The sequence below is a fragment of the Monomorium pharaonis genome, chromosome 8 (genome assembly GCF_013373865.1).
Source record: "Monomorium pharaonis isolate MP-MQ-018 chromosome 8, ASM1337386v2, whole genome shotgun sequence".
NCBI lineage: Eukaryota > Metazoa > Arthropoda > Insecta > Hymenoptera > Formicidae > Monomorium > Monomorium pharaonis.
Genome location: NC_050474.1, coordinates 19,231,588 through 19,251,018, shown reverse-complemented (window position 1 = coordinate 19,251,018; position 19,431 = coordinate 19,231,588). Strand labels below are relative to the sequence as shown.

At 46.3% G+C, this 19,431-nt stretch overlaps 2 protein-coding genes across 5 annotated transcripts in view; one reads left to right on the top strand and one right to left on the bottom strand.

Annotated features, from left to right (window-relative positions):
• LOC118646898 overlaps window positions 1–19,431 on the top strand; it is a 260,967-nt gene that overhangs the window by 44,105 nt on the left and 197,431 nt on the right. The window lies entirely within an intron of this gene.
• Window positions 1–19,431, bottom strand: part of LOC105838102 (LIM domain only protein 3) — an 85,463-nt gene that overhangs the window by 21,538 nt on the left and 44,494 nt on the right. For both annotated transcript variants that reach the window (XR_003625656.2, XM_012683392.3), the window contains exons 2-4: window positions 16,066–16,162; window positions 15,196–15,333; window positions 14,374–14,499 (exon numbers count right to left, since the gene is read on the bottom strand). Coding sequence is in view for 1 of the 2 variants with exons in the window: in XM_012683392.3 (XP_012538846.1) it covers window positions 14,374–14,499; window positions 15,196–15,333; window positions 16,066–16,154 (353 nt within the window). In the remaining variant the exon portion in view is untranslated. The remainder of the gene's footprint in view (window positions 1–14,373; window positions 14,500–15,195; window positions 15,334–16,065; window positions 16,163–19,431) is intronic.

The following is a 19,431-nucleotide window of genomic DNA, read 5'->3' as shown; positions in this document are numbered from 1 at the left end:
GACTTATTTGCAAGAACAAACGTTGACGCGGATTATGACGTTGCGCAACTTGTCGGCCAAGTTTTACCTCGTTCAGAATTTCAGCCTAAACAAGCTGATAGCTTCCTTACCCTTTAGCCTCTACCTTCGGCTGACAGCCTTATCTGCCATAGGGCAGCTTGTTTGACTTCCGGCGATGTCTCCTCCTGACCGGACGCACTTGATAACTCGAACACCGCGAGTCTATCTTGGAGAGAAACGTCTCCCGGAGAGACGACGGTAGAGAGAACAAGTACGATAGAATAACCAAGCAAGAGGTCGAAAGACAGGCTTAGACAGTCTAATCCTTTCCGTGGGTTGGCTTTGCATTAAGTAAAGTTGATCGACTAGGTCGCTGTTCTCCGAGATCTGCGGACCATCTCGCGCGTTTCTTTAAAATAAAAAGTTCTTTTTTTTTTTTTTTAAAAACCTTGGAATAATTTTTACGATGTGTAAACGAGCTACATCCTCCGAACGAACTCCGAAATAACTTTTGTTAGTCCAAGTAGGAAGATAATCCGAAGTTTGAACCAGACTGGCGTTCTTTACGGCTTGATGTCCGAGTCCATCGAACATTAAGAACGAGAGAAAGAAGGAGGTTAATCTATGGGAGCGAGGTAACGGCCATATTTCTCAATAAACAATAAATCAGCGGGGTCGTCTAGGTATAACGCCCCCTCTTATGGATCTACCTTCTCTTTCATTCTTGACTCCGTCGTCCGTTTCTCCGAAATAAACCCTCTCTCGCTCTCCATCGCTCATTCTCTTATTCCCTCTCGTTCGCTTATATCACCCTCTCTTTCTATCGTTCAGCAAAGTCTCCAGGCCCCATTAATCTATGGTTATCTACGGCCCGCGTGGATAAGTGCGTCGGAATGAGCCATTTCACCCTTGGGAGTTCGAATCCATCCTCCACCCTCGTAAGGGAAGGCCATCGAGAGACTGGCCCTTGGGCATCCTCCTTTGCCCACGCGATGAGCTGTGCAAAACTCGCTCCTTAACGAGATCGTAACGACGACGAATGCCCGCGCCGGGCAAAAATGCAGGGATCGTGGAGTCGTTTCCGATCGTTGCAAGGACGTTGCGAATTCTGCGTGTGTCGGGAAACTCTCTTCAAGACTGATAGCAAATCATTAAAGGAAAAGACTTGTTGAATTTTCGTCGCAGCAGCAGAAGCTGCGTCGAAATTACGCGCGGATACGGAAAGCGCGAGAGGACGCAACGCCCTGAAATTTCTCCCCTTCTTCCCCACGTCGCGCGAATAAATTTCGAAACTTCGAAGTGGTATCAAAACGGCGTAAAAAGGCACAAGAGAGACGGCCAAGTGCTCGCGATAAAACTACGGAGGACGACGGTGCGTAAGGCGGTGCGAGCGAACGATCTCGTTCCCTCGTTTCTCGGCTTTCAGGCAGCATCCGGTCGTAGCCCGCGCCGCCACTTCGTCTCCTCCACGGTGAATAATGCTCGTAGGTTATCTTTTCACCTTCGAGTCCCGTAAGTAAGGCGGAAGGCAACCCCCCTTCTCTCTCTTTCTTTCTCTCCGCTCGTTCTCTTTGCCCGACCTAACGAACTAAAGAACAAGTTTACTTTGCATGCGTCCCAGCGGCTCGCCAAACCCTCCCCTGTCGACAACGCGAACGACGATGGGCTGCGCGCCCTTATCGCCGGAAAAGTTAAGTGGAAGAAAATGCGTTGACTAAGAATGCGGGAGGGACTCGAGATGGCGGGCGAAGTTGAAATTGATGCACTGGACGGGTGCTAGAGGTGTATATACGTTCTTGCTGAAAGCTATTCGCGCAAGAGAGAAAGGGAGAACGAAAGAACTATCGTGGAAAGTTTCCACCGTCACCGATGGAACGAAATCGATTGTAGAGATGTGTGCGTTAGGCCGTCGGGATATGGTTTCCGCAACTTGTTAGCATAAGTTGCACTGCAACATTGCCTGTTGATGGCTGCTGCTGATCGACTTTTTGACTAATAAGGTTAATAACGAGAAATTTGGTAATAACTGATTTCAAAATCGATCAGATGCAGATGGCTCGCGTGATCCCCGCGTAATTAGGGGAGTTTTAGATATACGCCGCCTAATTTCACCGCGGGGGAAACTGTACGCACACAGCTCTGCTCAACGAAATGCCGTCGGACGTGACAAGTGATATTATAACGCGCCGCGTCTATCCCCCGTGTTGTTGCGTGCCAGTAGATACAGGGTGTCTACGGCAGACTTTGCGTAACTCAGAAACCAAATGCGTCAGGCGGAGTGGTGGAGGGTGACGCGCGCCTTAGCTTGACTATGATCTGCCAGGAGCAGTCTCTCTCGCGAGACATCACTGTTCGCGAGTGGATCCCGCTCGATTTCACCCGAAGGATTCTTTTAATTACGTCAACGTCGAGAAAACGTATCTCGTTGATAATCGCGCGAAAATAAAACGGAGCTAGGACGTTCCTGCGCGATTTTCCGTTTCGCAGTTTTGGTGATAAAATATTAAAGCTTAATTATGTTGAAAGATTTATAAAACGAGAAAAAAAATGTTTGAAAATTAATCCGCGAAAAAAAATTCGATCGCTGCGAGAATAAAATCTTCCAAATGCCGATAAACATCGAGCGCATTGTTTTGATGCAGCCCGGCGACGATCGTGACGAAGCACTGGGTGGGCAGATTATAAATCTGCGAAGGCCGCGCGCGGGTAGGACGGGGACGGCTGCCGTTCGATAAATTGGGATTTTATTATCGCTAATAACCATCCAAAATTATTATGCGTTGATATTTATGCGGAGGCTAGCCGTCCCTTCCCCCTCGCTCACGTTCGCTCGCTCGCTCGCTCGCTCGCTCTCTCGGCTGCCGCATACACACCAGCGACACGCACCAGCGAGCGCAAACCGCACCCTTCCGCGCGCGGGGGTTTGGGGGAGCGATTTTGGTGATCGCATTTTGGCTATTATTTACGCGTCGCGTGCATACGGTTTTCGCCTCTACGGGGCTTACGAATGTTTATCGGCAAAAATTAACGGGCAATTTGTTCGGGCGCATTGTCGACGGTAATTATTATTTTATCGACGGTCACGCGCGCACGATCTCTTGTACCCCCTTATTATTTATTGGCCGACGTTCCGTTTTGCGAACGCACTGAACGCTATTATCGAAAGAGCTCCGGCGGCGGTTATGCAGTTTTGTGCATTAAAACTGACCGCGATATCGCCGACGCGTTTAATTTCACGTCATGCATTATGGCGTGTCAGATACGCTCGCGGAATAAGAAATTCTGATTGCATTAACGATAACGCGATGTCAAATCAGTGGCTGCGCAGATTTGTCGATCTCTCTTATCGCAACAGAATTAAAAAGTTGTCAAGTTGGTTAAATGTCTTTAGTTTGTAGCAATTTTTTAAATTTCTTTTAATTCAAGTATTTGTGCGTTTAAATTTAATATATGTGAATAATATATACACAATTTGAATATATATGTGTTTTAAATATATATCTTAAATTTTTTAGATAATAAATCAAGGTATCGTAAATTTCAGGATTACGTTTATCTGGATTATTTGTATATTATTTACGTTATATTTATATACGAATCTTTTTCACGTACACAATACAATGTACATTATTGTAAATTAGATAATGCAATACAGAAAAGAACAATCAAATTATTTGATTTTTAATATATCTGATTTTAATACTAATAAAACAAAAGTATATATTAAAAATGAAAATGTACATAAAAATGTTTTACTATTTTTAATCAAATCTGAATCTTCTATGATTCATGAATTATTACTCATATAGATGACACGTAAAATGTAATTTACATAGTTTGTATTGTATACATGTGATATAAATTATTTATATTTTATGCGTAAATGCCTACTAATTTAAATAAATATATGTATTTAATTTGGATATTATACGTTTACATATACGTTTAATTTAAACACCAATTTGAATTAAAAAACTCACTATGAATCACTAAAAGCATTTAGTCAAATTAATAACATTTTTCTCAGTCGCTTCTTTTTGATAAGCAATGCAACAAGAGAAGGAAATATGAAATTTTTTTGTTTTCGCATGTACCATCGAGAACGTTTACAGCCACTGGAGGATAAACCGCACCCCCACATTTCTCACCGCCGAAATTGCCATAAAGAGGGGAAGCGCGGATCATTTTACGACGTTTCGCTACGTTCGATTCGCCGCGGATCGACGATTCGTTCGCCCTGTCGTACAAAATCGCGCGGTTTCTCGCACGAGGGATCGGCATTGAGGAAATATCCTCGATCATATTCGCAGTCGTCGCGAGCGGCGTTTCGGCGAGCCGAGCTGCGTTCCGCGCTTTTTCGTAATTGGCTCGCTTTATGCCGAGCCATGCGCGCAACCGAAAAATGTACGCGTATATTGTTTTCACGGCACAACATGGTCGTTGCGCACAAACACACGGCGGATTATCGAATGCGGGGCGATCGTGAGCGCGGGCACGCGTGTCGTTGCCGCGATTACATCGGCCGCGTCGCGAAGCGACGCGAAACCCCCCCGATCCTGTCCTGTAAAAGACAATTTTTCGCCGGATCCAGCCGACAGTCATGATTCGCGCTAATAAATAAGCATCTGTCTGTCGCGATCCGCGTTTTATCTCGCGAAACGTAATCCCGTATGCGCCATCCGGGCGAGTGCGTTTTGAACTACGCAAATGTTTGCGACGAGAGAATAGTGTATTTATTTAAAAATTTGCCGCTCTAAAAATCTTGTCGCTGCACGCAAAAATTCAGAAATCATTAGCGCGATACCAGTTTTCAGTGTAGCGTGTACTAATTGGATTTCTTTGAATCGCGCACATTGCAATTAAGTCGGTAGTATGGAAGTGTTTACGATCGCATTTCAAGCATAATTATAGTAAATCTAGACACGCTGGTCAGCCCGCAGGGCGAATCGTGTTAGTTTCTATAACGATATTTGCTGCGGTGCAGCAATTTTGGTATCGTTTTATGGGCAATGTAATGTACAATTTGCTTACATATATATAACACGTATATATTTTATAGAGAGCGAAATAGAGGAATACGAAAGAGAGTGGAAGAGAGGGCAGAAAGGGAGGAGAGAGAGAGAGAGAGAGAGAGAGATATGGTACACGTTTACATTCATGTATTATACACACATACACGTCCCACATCGGCTAATCTCGTATTTGCGCGATTAATTCTACGCGTTTAACGGAATCCCATGTCTCGCTAATTACTCTGTCGCGAGCATTTCGCGCGCGCACTGACGATGCTGTTTTCGCGTTAATTATGGAATCCGCTGGCTAATGGATCGTGCGAATAAAAGTGGAGGTAAATTTAGTTCTTTGCCTCGGAAACTAACTAACGGCGGAATCATTTCGAGTGGAACGCGATCCGCGGGAATAATCTCTCGCGAGTCATCGTTCGTTTCGCGTTTTTACACCGCTCGCCCGAACCTCGATTACTCCGGTCGTAACAAATTGCGCACCGGAAGCGAGCTCCGACGTATCATATGGCCGCGCGTCATGCGTAAGAGTGACGCGGATCATCCGCGCATCGTACCGCGTACGACGAGTTTAAAGCCAGGTTTAAGCCGTATGGGGCTTAGGTGCGTCTATTTTCTAGCAAGGTCCCTAAACCGGAGATTAAAGCTATCGCTCTGCGCGGGGGCGCTCCAAAAATCCAGGGATTACGTCTAGGCAGCAACGGCGACGGCGGATATGAATTAATTTTGACGTTAAGAGCTAACCGCGTCTCTCATTTATAACAAGGGCCCCTTTTTGCGCGTATCCCTCCGTCGCTCCCGCGAATCCATGGCTATGTCCCGCTTTATCGTCAAATAATTTATTACCGTTGCCGTTTAAGAGTGCAGGAAAAGTTTCGAGAGGTACGTGAAATCGCGCACAGAACATAGGCAAAATTCAATTATCTGTTTTTTTTTTTTTTTTTTTTTTTTTTTTTTTTTTTTTTTTTTTTTTTTTTTTTTTTTTTTGGTAAGTGATGTAAACGTAATTCTAAATAAAACGTTTTAGTGGCACGTATAAGTTTTCATTGAGAGTACGAATGGAAAGGATTCTTGAAATTTAATGACAAAGCACGGCCGGATTTGCGGAACACCTCGCAAAACGGTTTCGCTCCCGGAAAGTGTTTGCGCCCGCAGCGTTACGAAGCGCAGAGCGTGCGCGATGCATTCTGATGCAGCCGGCACGGGAGGGGAGGGGGGGCAGGGGGAAGGGTATGGTTGCGCTCGGCGTGTCGGGGGTGCTTTTGGCGCTGACAATACCGCAATGCACAGGTTGGCCTAATAAAACTATGATCGCCGGATAAAACAGTGCAGTGCACGCTGGTAATTAGCGGTATACATAAATCATTGGCAGCGCACCACGTAAATGCGTATACGCACACGTGTACGCGCGTCCGTATACGCCTATTACAACCCTCCCTCTCTCTCTCTCTCTCTCTCTCTCTTTCTCTCTTCCCTCGAACGCGATGCCGCCTCCGGCAAATTTCTCCCCCGCTCCTCCCCTCCGTCTCCGCCACCGTCAGCCACAGTTCACCGAGTAAACGAATACACGTGTAACGGCCAACGCAAACGTTGTGACACTCGCCTCTTCTCCTCGCTCGCGCACAGGAACGATCTTTGATTTCCATCCACGGCTATTTGCGCGGGAGAGACACGGGAGACTGGTAACGAGAGAAACTCCGGGCGGGATCGATATCGAGGTACGTTACAAGGCAGTGTAGCGTTGTACTTGATGTACGTTTATTAGCGCCGAAAGTACTCTCTTTCTGTTAGTTATTGCCGCGCGGCTGTATTGTACGACTAATTCTTCGTATCGCTGCACTCGTTTCGAAAACGATATCTTCTACGCGCGAGATACGAATCACGTGCGTACGTAGCCGCACGCACAGGCAGCGGCTCGTTAATCACTCTCTCTCTCTCTCTCTCTCTACTGTGTAATGCCTTTTCTCTCCTTCTCTCTCTCTCTCTCTCTCTCTCTCTCTCTCTCACTCACTCACTCGCTCGCTCTCTGTGTCGCACCTGAGAATTGGCTCGTCGCCGTCCGTTCGAGTAATTTGATTCCGTCTCCCCCTCCCTCCCTCCCTCCCTCCTTCCCCCTGCGGCGCGCATTTCATTTATAATCACGGCTGTATACACCTATTACCGCTCGTGTTGTATCGTTTTGAAGTGCACACGAATATGCTCGCGCCGTCGATGACGGTTTTGCTCTCCGTCCCTCTTCGTCTCTTCTCTCTCTCTCTCTCTCTCTCTCGAGCTCTCCCGCGCGCGTTTGTCGGGGACTGTTATCGGACGCGGGGGCCCATCGGCGGGAGGGAGCGACCGATGTGCCGCCTCTGGCGTCAGAGGGGACTGAGGGGTAGAGGGGAGGGGGACAGGAAGTGGCAGGTCTATCGCCATCGGAGCCGGGAATGCGAGTCTAGGTTATCCGGTGACAAAGCAGGTTTGACTCGCGCGCAACGAGGCCCTCTCGGCACGTCGGATTATCACCATTGAAAATGGTGCAACCGAAACCCCACTGTTCGGATGCAGCCGCGCTTGAACGCGATACGTGCTGAACGCGCGGCGCGACGCAACCAAAACCGGAAGCGAATTCCTTGTCGCGCCCGCGCCCCGGGGAATTTATTGTCGGACTCTCGCGGCGTGAAAACGATTACGGTTTTGTATCCCGGTCGCTCGCGAGCCACCTTTGTTGTTTATCATTAGAGTTTAACCCCTCTGCAATTTGTTCCCTTTCGCCCTTTGTGCCGCGTAGGCTTTGTAGCACGAAGACGCGTTTGCGGCGCGTGAACATATACGCAACGTGTATACATACGTACGTATAAATTTCCAAATAAAATATGTTAATGTCCCACGAACAAGAAGCCCCGGGAGATCTAATGAAATCTTTCGTCACGGATGCAAAACGGACGGACGGGCGGGAAAAACCCGTGCGTTTCCGCTTTCCGTTTGTCGGATTGGTATACTCATTTATTTTTCTCTATACATTTCTATCTGCCGCGAAATTCCGGAAACGATCCTCCCACTAGAGCGATGCCGCGTCGATTGGGTTCACCGCGCGATCGCGCACGATGGCCCGCGGCTCTTTATCGAGGATATCCGGCGTCGAAACCGCAGGTCGAAAATCATCGACGACAGCGTGGCACGCGCCCCAGCGAAACGAGACAATTCGCATGGTTCTTGCGCGCCTCCGATGCGCGTAACGGAGGGAGGGCGGTAGGAGGTAAGGCGAACCATCCCCCGGGGGGTTGTAGCTAAATTGGCGGCAGTATATTACCGGTCGGACCGGCGCATTTAATTTGAATATAATCGCGGAAGGAGATCTCTCAGGAGCTCGGGGGCACTCCGTGCGCGCGGGACTGCGTGACGGTGACCGGAAGTGCTCCCGGGACACCGGAAACAAAATGGCCGCTTTCTCTCTCTCTCTCTCTCTCTCTCTCTCTTCCCTCTCAACCCTTTCTCGACCACACACCACCATCGCCTTGGCGCCGTCACCTCATCCTATCGCACACGACGCTTACCACCTATACCGCTTACTTTACCCGGCCGCGTTTCCGCCGTCCCCTCTTTCCCACCCCTCACCGTCTTCACCCCTCGAGAATCGTACGGCGAAATTAACTTTGCATTGTCCTTATTCCCGAGGATCTCGCGCGGGTTAGCTCTCGGTTAATGGCAGGGCCGTGCTCGGATACAAGTTCGGCAAGACGAGTAATAACTGTGATACGACGATACCGTATTATCCCTCGCGAATGCGATATGATCCGCGCGATTTTAAATGCCCTACGCGAATCCCTTAAGCATCAATTTGCAGTTATTTTTTTTTAACTTTGGCCATTGGTATTAGGCGCTATAATCTTGATAAATTGTGCGGCACGCATGTCTCATTTTTATTTAGTTTTTATCGCCACATTGTTTAATTTTTAATGATTCGCTATGATTTGGAGTGAAAGTATTTTTAATAATTTTTAATACAGTTTCTATTTTTATATTTTTATCATTTAAACACTTTATATTATAAAATTGTATAAAAGCAACCTTTAAATCAAAATTCTATTAAAACGTTGCTTAAAATTGTGAATTAAAAAATATGATTTTATTTATTTCGATTTTGAAAGATGGATCATGTTTTATTTATTTTAGGATCAAGTTCAATTCGAAGAAAACCAACAAGATACGTTAAAGAATAATACCGACCCTCTATATCTGATACTGTGTTTCGTGATTTGTAGTATGTATTATTATTAAATATCGTAACTGGATATCGGACGATGATGTACGGGCGGGCGCGGTTTCGCGACGTTTATAACGCGGCGGGAGAGCGCCGCCGCGCTATATCGGAAAGTCGATAAATGGTGTCAATGCCGTAAGTTACGTGTATAACTGCTCGCTCGCAGGTAAGGGAGTTTAGTGATTCAGGAGTAATTGCGATGCCGGGCGATGATTCGCGTGGGAATGCAACAGGGCACCGTGTTCGATAAGCCCCGCGGAACAATAACAATTAAACCGGCTAACTCGTAATGCCAAAATACAATATAAGCACGAACAATGCTGCGCCTGCCGGCGGGTAAGGACGAGCGGCAGTCGTCGTCGTCCGACAATGCCCGCCGTGCTTTCGTTAGACAAAGGCGAGACTCGGAGCGAAGCTTCCTCGGGCAGAGATCGTAAGTCGAGGAAGAGCTTAAGTCAGTCGCGTCTTACTACCGCGGTCGTTTCTGGAGAACGCGAGGAGAGAGAGAGAGAGAGATCGTAGAATTTAATTAAAATCTACCCGACAGCTCTCCTGAAACTTTATACGTTTCAGAAAATGTTGCGAGAGGCAACCGCGACGACTCACCGCGTGATTTACGAGCGCATTCGCTTTTTCATTATACACAATAATTATCAATGCGTGATTATTGATACAATTATTTGACAAGCTAATAACGCGGCGCGTGCGCGCACGTGTGTATCTCCGTTGGTTGGTTATTAATTAATTATTGCGATGCATTAACTGTATTATGTTGATGACAATCGCGCTGCCAAAGCCGATTTTCGCCGCCCAAAAGTTTCGCCGCAAAATATGGACAAATTACCGGCTTATTTTCATATGAGCGCGCACGGATGTGTAATTTCTTTATCCGATTTGCTCGACTTATCCGCTCGACATTTCGCGCACAAGTGACACTTTAAATTAATCGCGAAGCGACGAGCAACAGCAGCGGCAGCAGCCACCGCCGACGAATTGCTGGCCGAAACGCAGCCGCGATAAATCTCACAATGTGCGTCATCGGCTTTAAACAGCGTGCAGCACGCGCGCGGGAGCGATACCACCGATGGGACGGTATAAATTTGATATTTTTTTTATCTCTCGCGCGTACCGATCGCCGTGAGATATTAGCTGAGAATCACGCTGGGAAAACAGGCGGAAGAGTCCGTCGCCGTTAATGCCGTTTATGTGTGCGTGTGATGGGCTTTTATAATTTCATTAAGCGCGCGTTTCCCGCGATTCGAAAGCGATTTCTCCTCTATTATTGCTTGAGAAAACACCACGTTGCCGCTGATATCGCCGTCGTCGCCGCCGCCGCCGCCGCGAACGAGGAGCGTGATTACATTATAGCAGGAATAACTCCGTGTCGCGCGCCGTAGAAAAATATTTCAGAGCAGTTCGGTACCTTAAGTTTTCCGTCGCGGGGCCGACCTTATGAATTTGCATCCTCGCCGTCGTCGCGCGAGCGCCGAATGCCGCGATGTAGAAATTGGAATTTCCCCCCTTGCGCTCAAATCCTCTTACGCCGTAAACGTATAGCCGACTTCGACGTGTAGCGTCGACTGATAAACCCACGAGTACAAGCACCGACAGTTTTCTAAGCGCCATTCTCTTACCTCCAGATTTTTTTTCCTTCATTTAATAATAAATAAATCGGCTGGCTGTGTAAGACGGTGATATCAGGAGAATTAGCATACAAATTGAAATTTTCACGTAATTATCACAGAATTATCGTACAAGTTTATCGTGGGAGGCGATATTAACGGGAGCCCTACGCTATACGCGTTACAAGTTAAGTCGGCGGGGATTAAACTTTCATACTCGAACTCGCGTCTATCACGGACTATTCGTCCGAGAGCCTTCATTATCGTCGCGTTCGTCAATGAGTAATCCGCACTTCCGTATCGCGATACAAGAATACGTCGGGTGGCCGAGACGAGGAAGAGGGAGAGAGAAAGAGAGAGAGAGAAAGAAAGAAACCGGACGGTCTCGCCCTTATATACCGAGAGTTCTCGGAGCACGGGGCTTCCACCTCGAGAGCGTATGATTAAACAACTCAGGTGTTTTATGCTCGGCTCGCGGTGATCGCGTGACCCAACGGCCACATCCGTTTCCGCCTTTGCGTACGGTCAACCTCTTCGACCCCCGGTCCTGGCCAATAGTTTGCCTTAAGGGTGCGCGTTAACATCGACCGCGAAAGAAAGTATACTTTCCGCCGACGTATCTTTAAGCCGTAATCGGCTTCTCGCTCGATAGTCACGCGTCGCGACGACGAGCTCTCCGCGACGGGAGCCGTTAAATTTTACTCCCCGACGACGACTTTGCTTTCCGCGTTCGGTAAAGTCATCCGTTTTAGAATCGAGATCACGAGAGACAGTAGCTCTCGACCTGTGTAAAAGACTGTCGTTTTTGATATCTGTGAAAATTGTCATTAATTGTTTTACAATTTATTATCACTTTTTTTATACTTTTAGTTAATCTATTTAATTATTGATGGCTATGCTGAAGCACGAATGTATACGAAACTTGTTTCCTCCAGTACTGCGACGTGTGCTTTTCGATGTTTCGATCTCGTGGCCCAAATCAATTCAGACTAGACAGCCGTAGGGCGCAAGAAAGGTCGAGCAAATGTCGGGGTGTGACATTAAATGCCGAAATGCCATCGACCCCATAAAGTGGCATAAAGAAACGATCTCATCGTTTCCTATCCTTTTTCCAACCTGACGTACATAACTGATATTGACATGGCATTTGATTGATCAAAAAAATTCTTCTAAAGTCTATTACATAAAGACTGTGAGAAATTTGTAAAAAGCCTATAACGGTAAGGAATATAAGTAAAGTAGAATTAAGTAAAATAATAATGTTGTGTAGACGATTGCTCGTACATGCGCGAACGAGGAAGAACAATTTTGTATCTTGAAGTATTCTAAAAATCTAACTGGATACAGCTTTACAAATAATTGGGTTAGACTATTAAAATAATAGTGTAATGAGCAATGCTGCACTGAGAAAAAAAAGTTGTTAATTTGATTAAATTTTTCAATGATTAAATTTCTTCAATTCAACTATTTATATATTTTAGTCAAATATATAATATAAATAGTTAAATTGAAGTTCAAATATGTATTTAAGTTAAATGCATAAATATTTAAACTAAAGAAATTTAATCAAGTTGAAAAATTTAGTCAAATTAATATTTTTTTCTCAGTGTGCAAAAAGTTCTGACATTTTAACACAATTTATTTGAGCGTCCTATATAGTAATTTTAATGGTCAAATAAAATTTTTTCTGTGTAATATATGCATATACAAGTCAGAGAAACAAATGAAACTATAAGAAATAGAAATATAAAAGGAAACAAAAACAATATAAAGTGATACACAATTAAGTTAATTTTTGGATGATGAAATAAAGTGCAAGAGAGATTAAGAGCTATTAAGAGATATAATATATAATATGTAATATATTATTTTAAAAAGAGAGAAAAAGAGAAAGAGAGTGCAATTATAATCGTTTAAATGGAGTTTAATCATTTTGGTTTAATCATTTTCGAAGCCAGCTCGCCGTCGTTAAATTAAATAATTGTATTGTGTGTCCTTTTGAAAAGAAAATATAAAAATCAAAATTTCACGTATTTTATCCCCTTGGTTATACACGAGCGGCTTTTTATGAATTTAATTTGAATAAATAAAATATTAATATGTCGACATTTAAAAAGATTAATCTTTTTAATCTCTCTCCCTCTCCAAAAGTTAATCAAACGCGTACGTAAAACAGACGCTTTTGGTAATTGGACCAAAGGATTGTTAGCACCGAGTGGTTCAACTGTTTTGGACAACCAAAGACATGGGGATATAATTAATTCGGCCATTCGGCTTTATCGCTGGGCTATTATGCTTGGACGTATCTCTCGCCGTGAATATTCCTCTCTCTCTCTCTCTCTCTCTCTCTCTGAGGATCTGTGAGTTTTCCGAGAAATTAGTCGGTATGATTTGCATCTGACGTGCACCTCGAGGCGCCCACACATCGCTCGCATAGTTCGTAACTCTGACTTTCGCAGCTTCTCTCTCCGTCTCTCTCTTCTCTTCCCTCTCCGACGGCAAATGTCTCCGAATGCCTTCGCATCCACGTCGGGTGTTCTCTCGCGTCAATTATGCTCGTCAAGAGAGGAAACGTCGAGCGGATTCTTCTCGCTCTACGGCATTGATCCTCCTGGAAAGGCTCGAGTTAGGGGAGCGAACCAACGTTTACGCCGACCGCAGCGTAAAGCGGGAGAGAGATGGAGCAGTCAGTGAAAATTGTAACGTCCAATTTTTACCAGAAACGAATAACTCTTATTCGTAAACGATATTAAACGTTCGGATATTTATTTCGCACAGTTTCTCAGAATTGTTTTTGCTCGAATTGTTTCAACACGGTTGTAACAATTTCTGCTGAAGATTCTAATCGTGAAAGATTTTAATTAAGGGAAGAATTTTTGGAAAACGCGACGGGGAGATGTTGCTCGTTGTTTCGCGCGAGGATAAGGAAGGCAGGGACGGCGGAGGACCAAGCCTCCTCCTCTTCTTGAAAGCGTGACGTGCGGGCTCTCGAGTCTTCGCGCGCCGATTATCTCCATTCGGCAGACCCGCCGAGGCGTCTCGGCTCAAGTCCCTGGCTTTCGAACGAGCCTCGGCTTAACTCGGTTGTTGTGAATAAGTAAGCGAAGTGTTGCGAAGTGCTGCAGAAGTTAGGCAAACCCCCGGGTGCGCGCGCGTGGCTGGGGTGGCTCGAATTAAATTGTTATACGGATGAGCTGCCACGAGGAATACTCGAGCAAGCGACTTTGCCGTCGCCGCCGACGTCGGCGCCGCCGGGTGTGAATGTTTAATTACTGGCTTTCATTATTGTTAATAAAATAATAGCGCCGCTAGGGTGGGAATCCTCCCCACCCCCCTCACGAAAGCGGCTACACTTTGGCGGCTACGTGGAATACGATTAATTCAGTCTCGCAGTCTTATCATTTCACCCTCTCTAAGTTTAAAGATCTGATCTTTATCGTCCTCTTGCGAGGAAGAAAATTTCAATCGTGTCGTTATTCTCACGTACCTGTGATTGCACTGCTGACAAGCGAAGCACTCCAAGTGATAAACATTGGTCCTTGCGCGCATCACCATCTCGAAAGCTGGGATGACTTTGCTGCACGCCGCGCAGTGACCGGTATTTCCGAAGAGCCTGTCGTAAACAAAAAAAAAAAACTCTATCATTGCTATTAAACATATCAGTCTTATATTAAATAATTACGTATCCTGTAAAATATTTTTTTGCATTGGTTCCTCGAATCAAGATTTGCTATATTTTTTATACGATTCCCGCCGATTAAATGCCACCGTGAAACACTAAACACCAACTCGGAACTTGGGGAAAGAGTCTGACGTTCGTCACGCGAGAAAAGTCGTTCGTTCGATGACGGAGAGAGCGAGAGGAAAGTTTCGCCCTCTCCCCCTGCGCGCGCGACGGAAACCAATAAGCTCACGGGCACCGCGAATATGCCCGTCTTCAAATATTGGGCCATTAATAAAGGCCACAATGTTTCGACGTGGTGCGTGTTTCTCGTGCGGACGCGCCACCTGCGCGCATTCCCTCGGGACTCCGTAATCTCAACACGGTTTATTTGCTCTTGCTCGTGTTTATATGGGACGTGGGTGTATTCAATAAGGGAAATTCATCTGTAAAATTCGATTTGTTGCCGCCGCTCGTCTCGGCTTTCCCCCGGCGATAGCGTCTCTCGTCAATCGCTTTGTCAATCTGTCCGTCTGTTTACTGACTCGTCGTCGACGTCGTGCCGAAGTCTGTCGAGAGTCTTGCCGAAAAGATTTTCGCGAGAAAACTGATTGATATATTATTATAAATTGCCTGTTCGTCGTTTACCGTAGATAATCTCTCTTGCAGAGGATGAGATTAGCTTTGGTGTAAAGCGTCGAGCCAACTTCGCCAAGCCTGCAGTCGCAGCAGCCGCATTTCAAGCAGTCCTCGTGCCAATACATGTCCAATGCTTTCAGTAGATATCTGTTTGAGAAGAATTATTATCTCTGATAGCGTCCAAGTAGAAAATGCAAGCGTAATTATTGAACTTATTATAAAACATGTTTTTTTATAAGACTTAAATTTCTAAGAGCTCTATGTTTCTTCTTAAAAATTCAAGACATACGTAAGATTTAGGTTTTTCTTCTCTGCAGATACTTTTTTACTATATTTTGAATGTACGATTGATCTTATAATAATAATAATAATAATAATATACAATGAAGAATATTATATTTAATACAAAAATTATGGTCACACATTTAAATTTTAGAAATTGAGTAATATTACCGATCAAGAAAGATATTTGAAAAGAAAATAAGGGAGATTATTACTCTAATTCTTATTTAAAATTGTTTTGACAAAATTTTTTTAATAAGAATCTAGAAATTAAATGCAACTTTCTTATATTCTACACAACTATGTCGAGCTTGCATTGTTACACAGCTGTCCATTTTCAATTATAATATTGCTCATTGCTACTTCGTTCAAATTTCAAATATCAAATATCGAATTTTGAACAATGCGTGTTTATCGCGATTTCACTAAGGAAAGAAAGTGCGTTTAACCCAATTCGTACGTTTGACGACCGTTGTACGATAGACAGGCATTAAGATCGACCGTTAAGCGAACCGTCCTTACGGTTAGCGTTCTTTCAGGGTAGAATGTGAAGCACACACGTAGCGTTACGTCACGCAAACGAAGCGGAACACCTACCTCTCCGTAATCGCCTTTCCGCAACCCGCGCATTCCTGTTGAGTGGCCCCGTTCTTGCCCGGTTCGCTCTTGCTCCCATCCATAGTCATTTTATCGCCTGCAACATGGTACAGAAACGTCGGGTTGAGTCGCTGTCATAGAAACTACGCGTCGAACGTTTTTGCCCCCGCGTCTCTGAATACAATTTACGCTGAACACACGGTTCGAATTTCATTTAGAAAACATATTGAAAGTGCGATATCTCGTCAAGAGATTTATTTTTATATTTGCTCTATTGGATTTTGCTCCGACAATTCGTGATCCTGTGTATCTATTAGAAAAAAGCTGTTTTCTTGTTATCTCAATCCGGAAGCCGCAGTCGGACCGATACTTTCGGCTGCAGTTGCCGGCGTAGTCCGAGATCGAATGAGTAATCGCGTTCGCGTGCTTTTAACAAGTTTCACCGGCATCTGGCACTAAAATGTCGGCTTGTCTATGAGTAATTAGAGTTACGGCTTGAGAATTTAACGGCGCGGTTAGTGCCATCTGTGTCCACCCCCGTCCGTTCGGCCCGTTCGGGCGTGTAGCCTTTCTCATCCTCGCGCGGATCCCTCCCGCATCAGAGGGTCCCTCGTCTCCTACGGTTCTCTTTCTCGCGATGCGGTCAGAGTTTAGAATCGAATTAGTTTGACCCTCCCGCACACCCTCCCTCTTCCCCCCCCCCCACTTATTGCACGCTTAAGCACCACCGGCTCCGAGGCGACCCAACGACTCGGACAGCCGTATGTCCGTGCTCCGGATAAACATTAGGTATCCCTCTGAAAAGCCACGATGTCCTTTTAAGCGTAGAAGAATAGCTTAACGGTTGCGCAGGAAAAGAAAAAAGGTAACACAGCCCTGCCTGGTGAATCGACGGAAACGTACAAGTTCTTCGCGAACGTCACTTATCTCACGATGGCAGATGCGATCTCTTTAACTGCGAATTGTACACGTTAAGATAAACAGCGGGGGGATGTTGTTCGGATGCCGGTTTGGTCTGGATGCGGTTAACTTCGCGCATATTGGCGGGTCGAGCCTTTTTCCCCAGGGCGATGTCCACCGTCCCGGCGCGCCAAGTTCGATCTCAGCCACCCGGTATATTTACGAGCTCGTACCCGGCACGGGATGCTATGAGCGAAGTTTGTGCGGTTTCAATATGTCCTTCCCTCTCTCCTCTCCCACCCCTCAGCATGGACACAATATTACGCGGGTTAATATCTTCCATGCGGTCGCGGGGACTTCGGGGCAAATATTAATACGATGCCTTTGATCCGTTAATTATTAACGGCGGCGTCGGGGGATGAAAAGTCCTTGTATCGCCTTGGCGGGAAAACGCGAAAATTGCCGGGGACAAAAATGCCAGATGCCGGATGATGCCCCCGTTTTCCGATGCGCTTCTAATTAAATGCCTTTGTGCCGCGAATTACGCGCGCCCGCGCGTGTGTGTATATATGTGCGTTTCTTTTTTTCTTTTTTTTTTGCGTGGCGATGGCGACGCAGGGAAGTTTTCGTCCACGATAACGAGAGACGGGAGAGACGCCTCCATGCGCGGCCGAGGCACCTCGGTTACAATCGCATACGCGGGGGCGAGTTAATTAATCGAGTTGAATCGATTACACGCTTTACCTCCGCCCGCGGGTTACCGATAAATTGAATACGTTATAAATAATAGTACGATTGTTATTCGCGGGGGCGCGCACACACCTACCCGGGGTAATGATTAATGGAATAACTAACTAGCGGGGTAAATTATGCAAACTATTAAATCCGCCCGCATATAAACTTTCCCACATAATAATCGCTAGGCGATATCGATTCGTGCGATATGTTGAATTTATGTTGCTCTTTTGCGGCGGACCACGGCCGCGATGTAATTAGATCGGGATTGAAAACAGTTTAGGCACTTTTTCTCCCCTTTGCTTCCCCCCTCCCCTCCTCCCTATCTCCCGCTTTTCGTTTCGCAGCTCTCACCTGCGAATGCGCGCGTGGTTTACCTTCAAAGTTATCAACAGGGAATTTCCGTGGGGGCGGCTGTGTGTCCGCTGCTCGTCGCGCGCGTCAGACTCTCGCTGTTTCGCCGACGGAAGTGGCGAGAGTGTTTCCTTTGAAACTCGAAATCTCTCCCCTCTCCCCCGTCGTACGAACTACGATACTACAGAAATATTTGGAGTTACGTGGACTGGAATTTCACCGCAGAAATTCCTGCGGACGCCGACCTGGATTCCGCCGACGACCTCGAAAACCTTCGACCGCCAGGCCAGGTTGGCGCTCAATTTCCACTTTGTATTTAACCGCGATTTTCGTGCGGTGCGGTGGGTGTGGTTTCCCCCCCCCCCCCCTCTCTCTCCGGGCTCGGAAGGAACATCCGTCCTCTTACTGATTTCGATCGTGATTTGATGGTTTTTCTTGCGAGAAGAATTCCGCGCGCTCGAAATTCCCGCGGTCAATCGCCGGTGTCGGTTTTTGCGACACTAATTACACGGTCGGGGTTCACTGTCGTCGAGAAGCCAGCGGAGCACGGCGGAAACACAGCTCGCTCAAACGTTACCGTCCAGGAGGGTCCATAACGATGAGAGAGAGGGAGAGAGAGAGAGAGAGAGAGAGAGAGAGGTTTCCCTTCGAAAGCTCGCATCGCTGACCGCCGGAACTGTTCATCAGCTACGTGATCGAATCATCCACGGACGCTGATCCTCAAAGCATCGATAATTCGATTAGCCGCTACACGTTCGAGAACCGCTAACCGCCTGTCGACGAGTACGTCGGCGTACGTATCCTCCTTGACCATGCCGTTGCCCGCCGCTCTCCCGGTGGTCATTATCATCGCGATGGATATTACGGAAGCGCGTCGTGGGGATCGCCTGCCCTCTCAGGCCGATCGAGTGGCTACGAGGAGGTAATTAAAAAACCAAGCTGGAGCTTTGACCGTTTACTTCGAATCGATCTTCCTGGATGATTTATATCTCTCGGGACGACGAGATCGCGATTGTCCTCGAAATCGGGCAAATTAGGTTCAGTTTCACAACTTGGTTTAACCAGAGTTTAGCTAACCATGTTCAACGGAAGAATTTTGTTTTATACATAATAAAACAAATTCATGGACATGATTAAACTCCGGTTAAACTGAATTGTGGAACTGGACCTCAGCAAAGGGACTGGACGTGAGTCTTGATAGAGGAACGTCTTCTTCGATACCGTAAGAAACGCGTAAAATGAAGAGTACGTAACACAGTGGGAGGGCGGGGGCGATCTGCTTATCGACGTAGCCGAGCAGTCTCGATGCAACCCTCTCAAGGCTCCGCCCCCTGCAGCATCCATGACACTCCCAGTGTGCCACCCCCTCCCAGGATC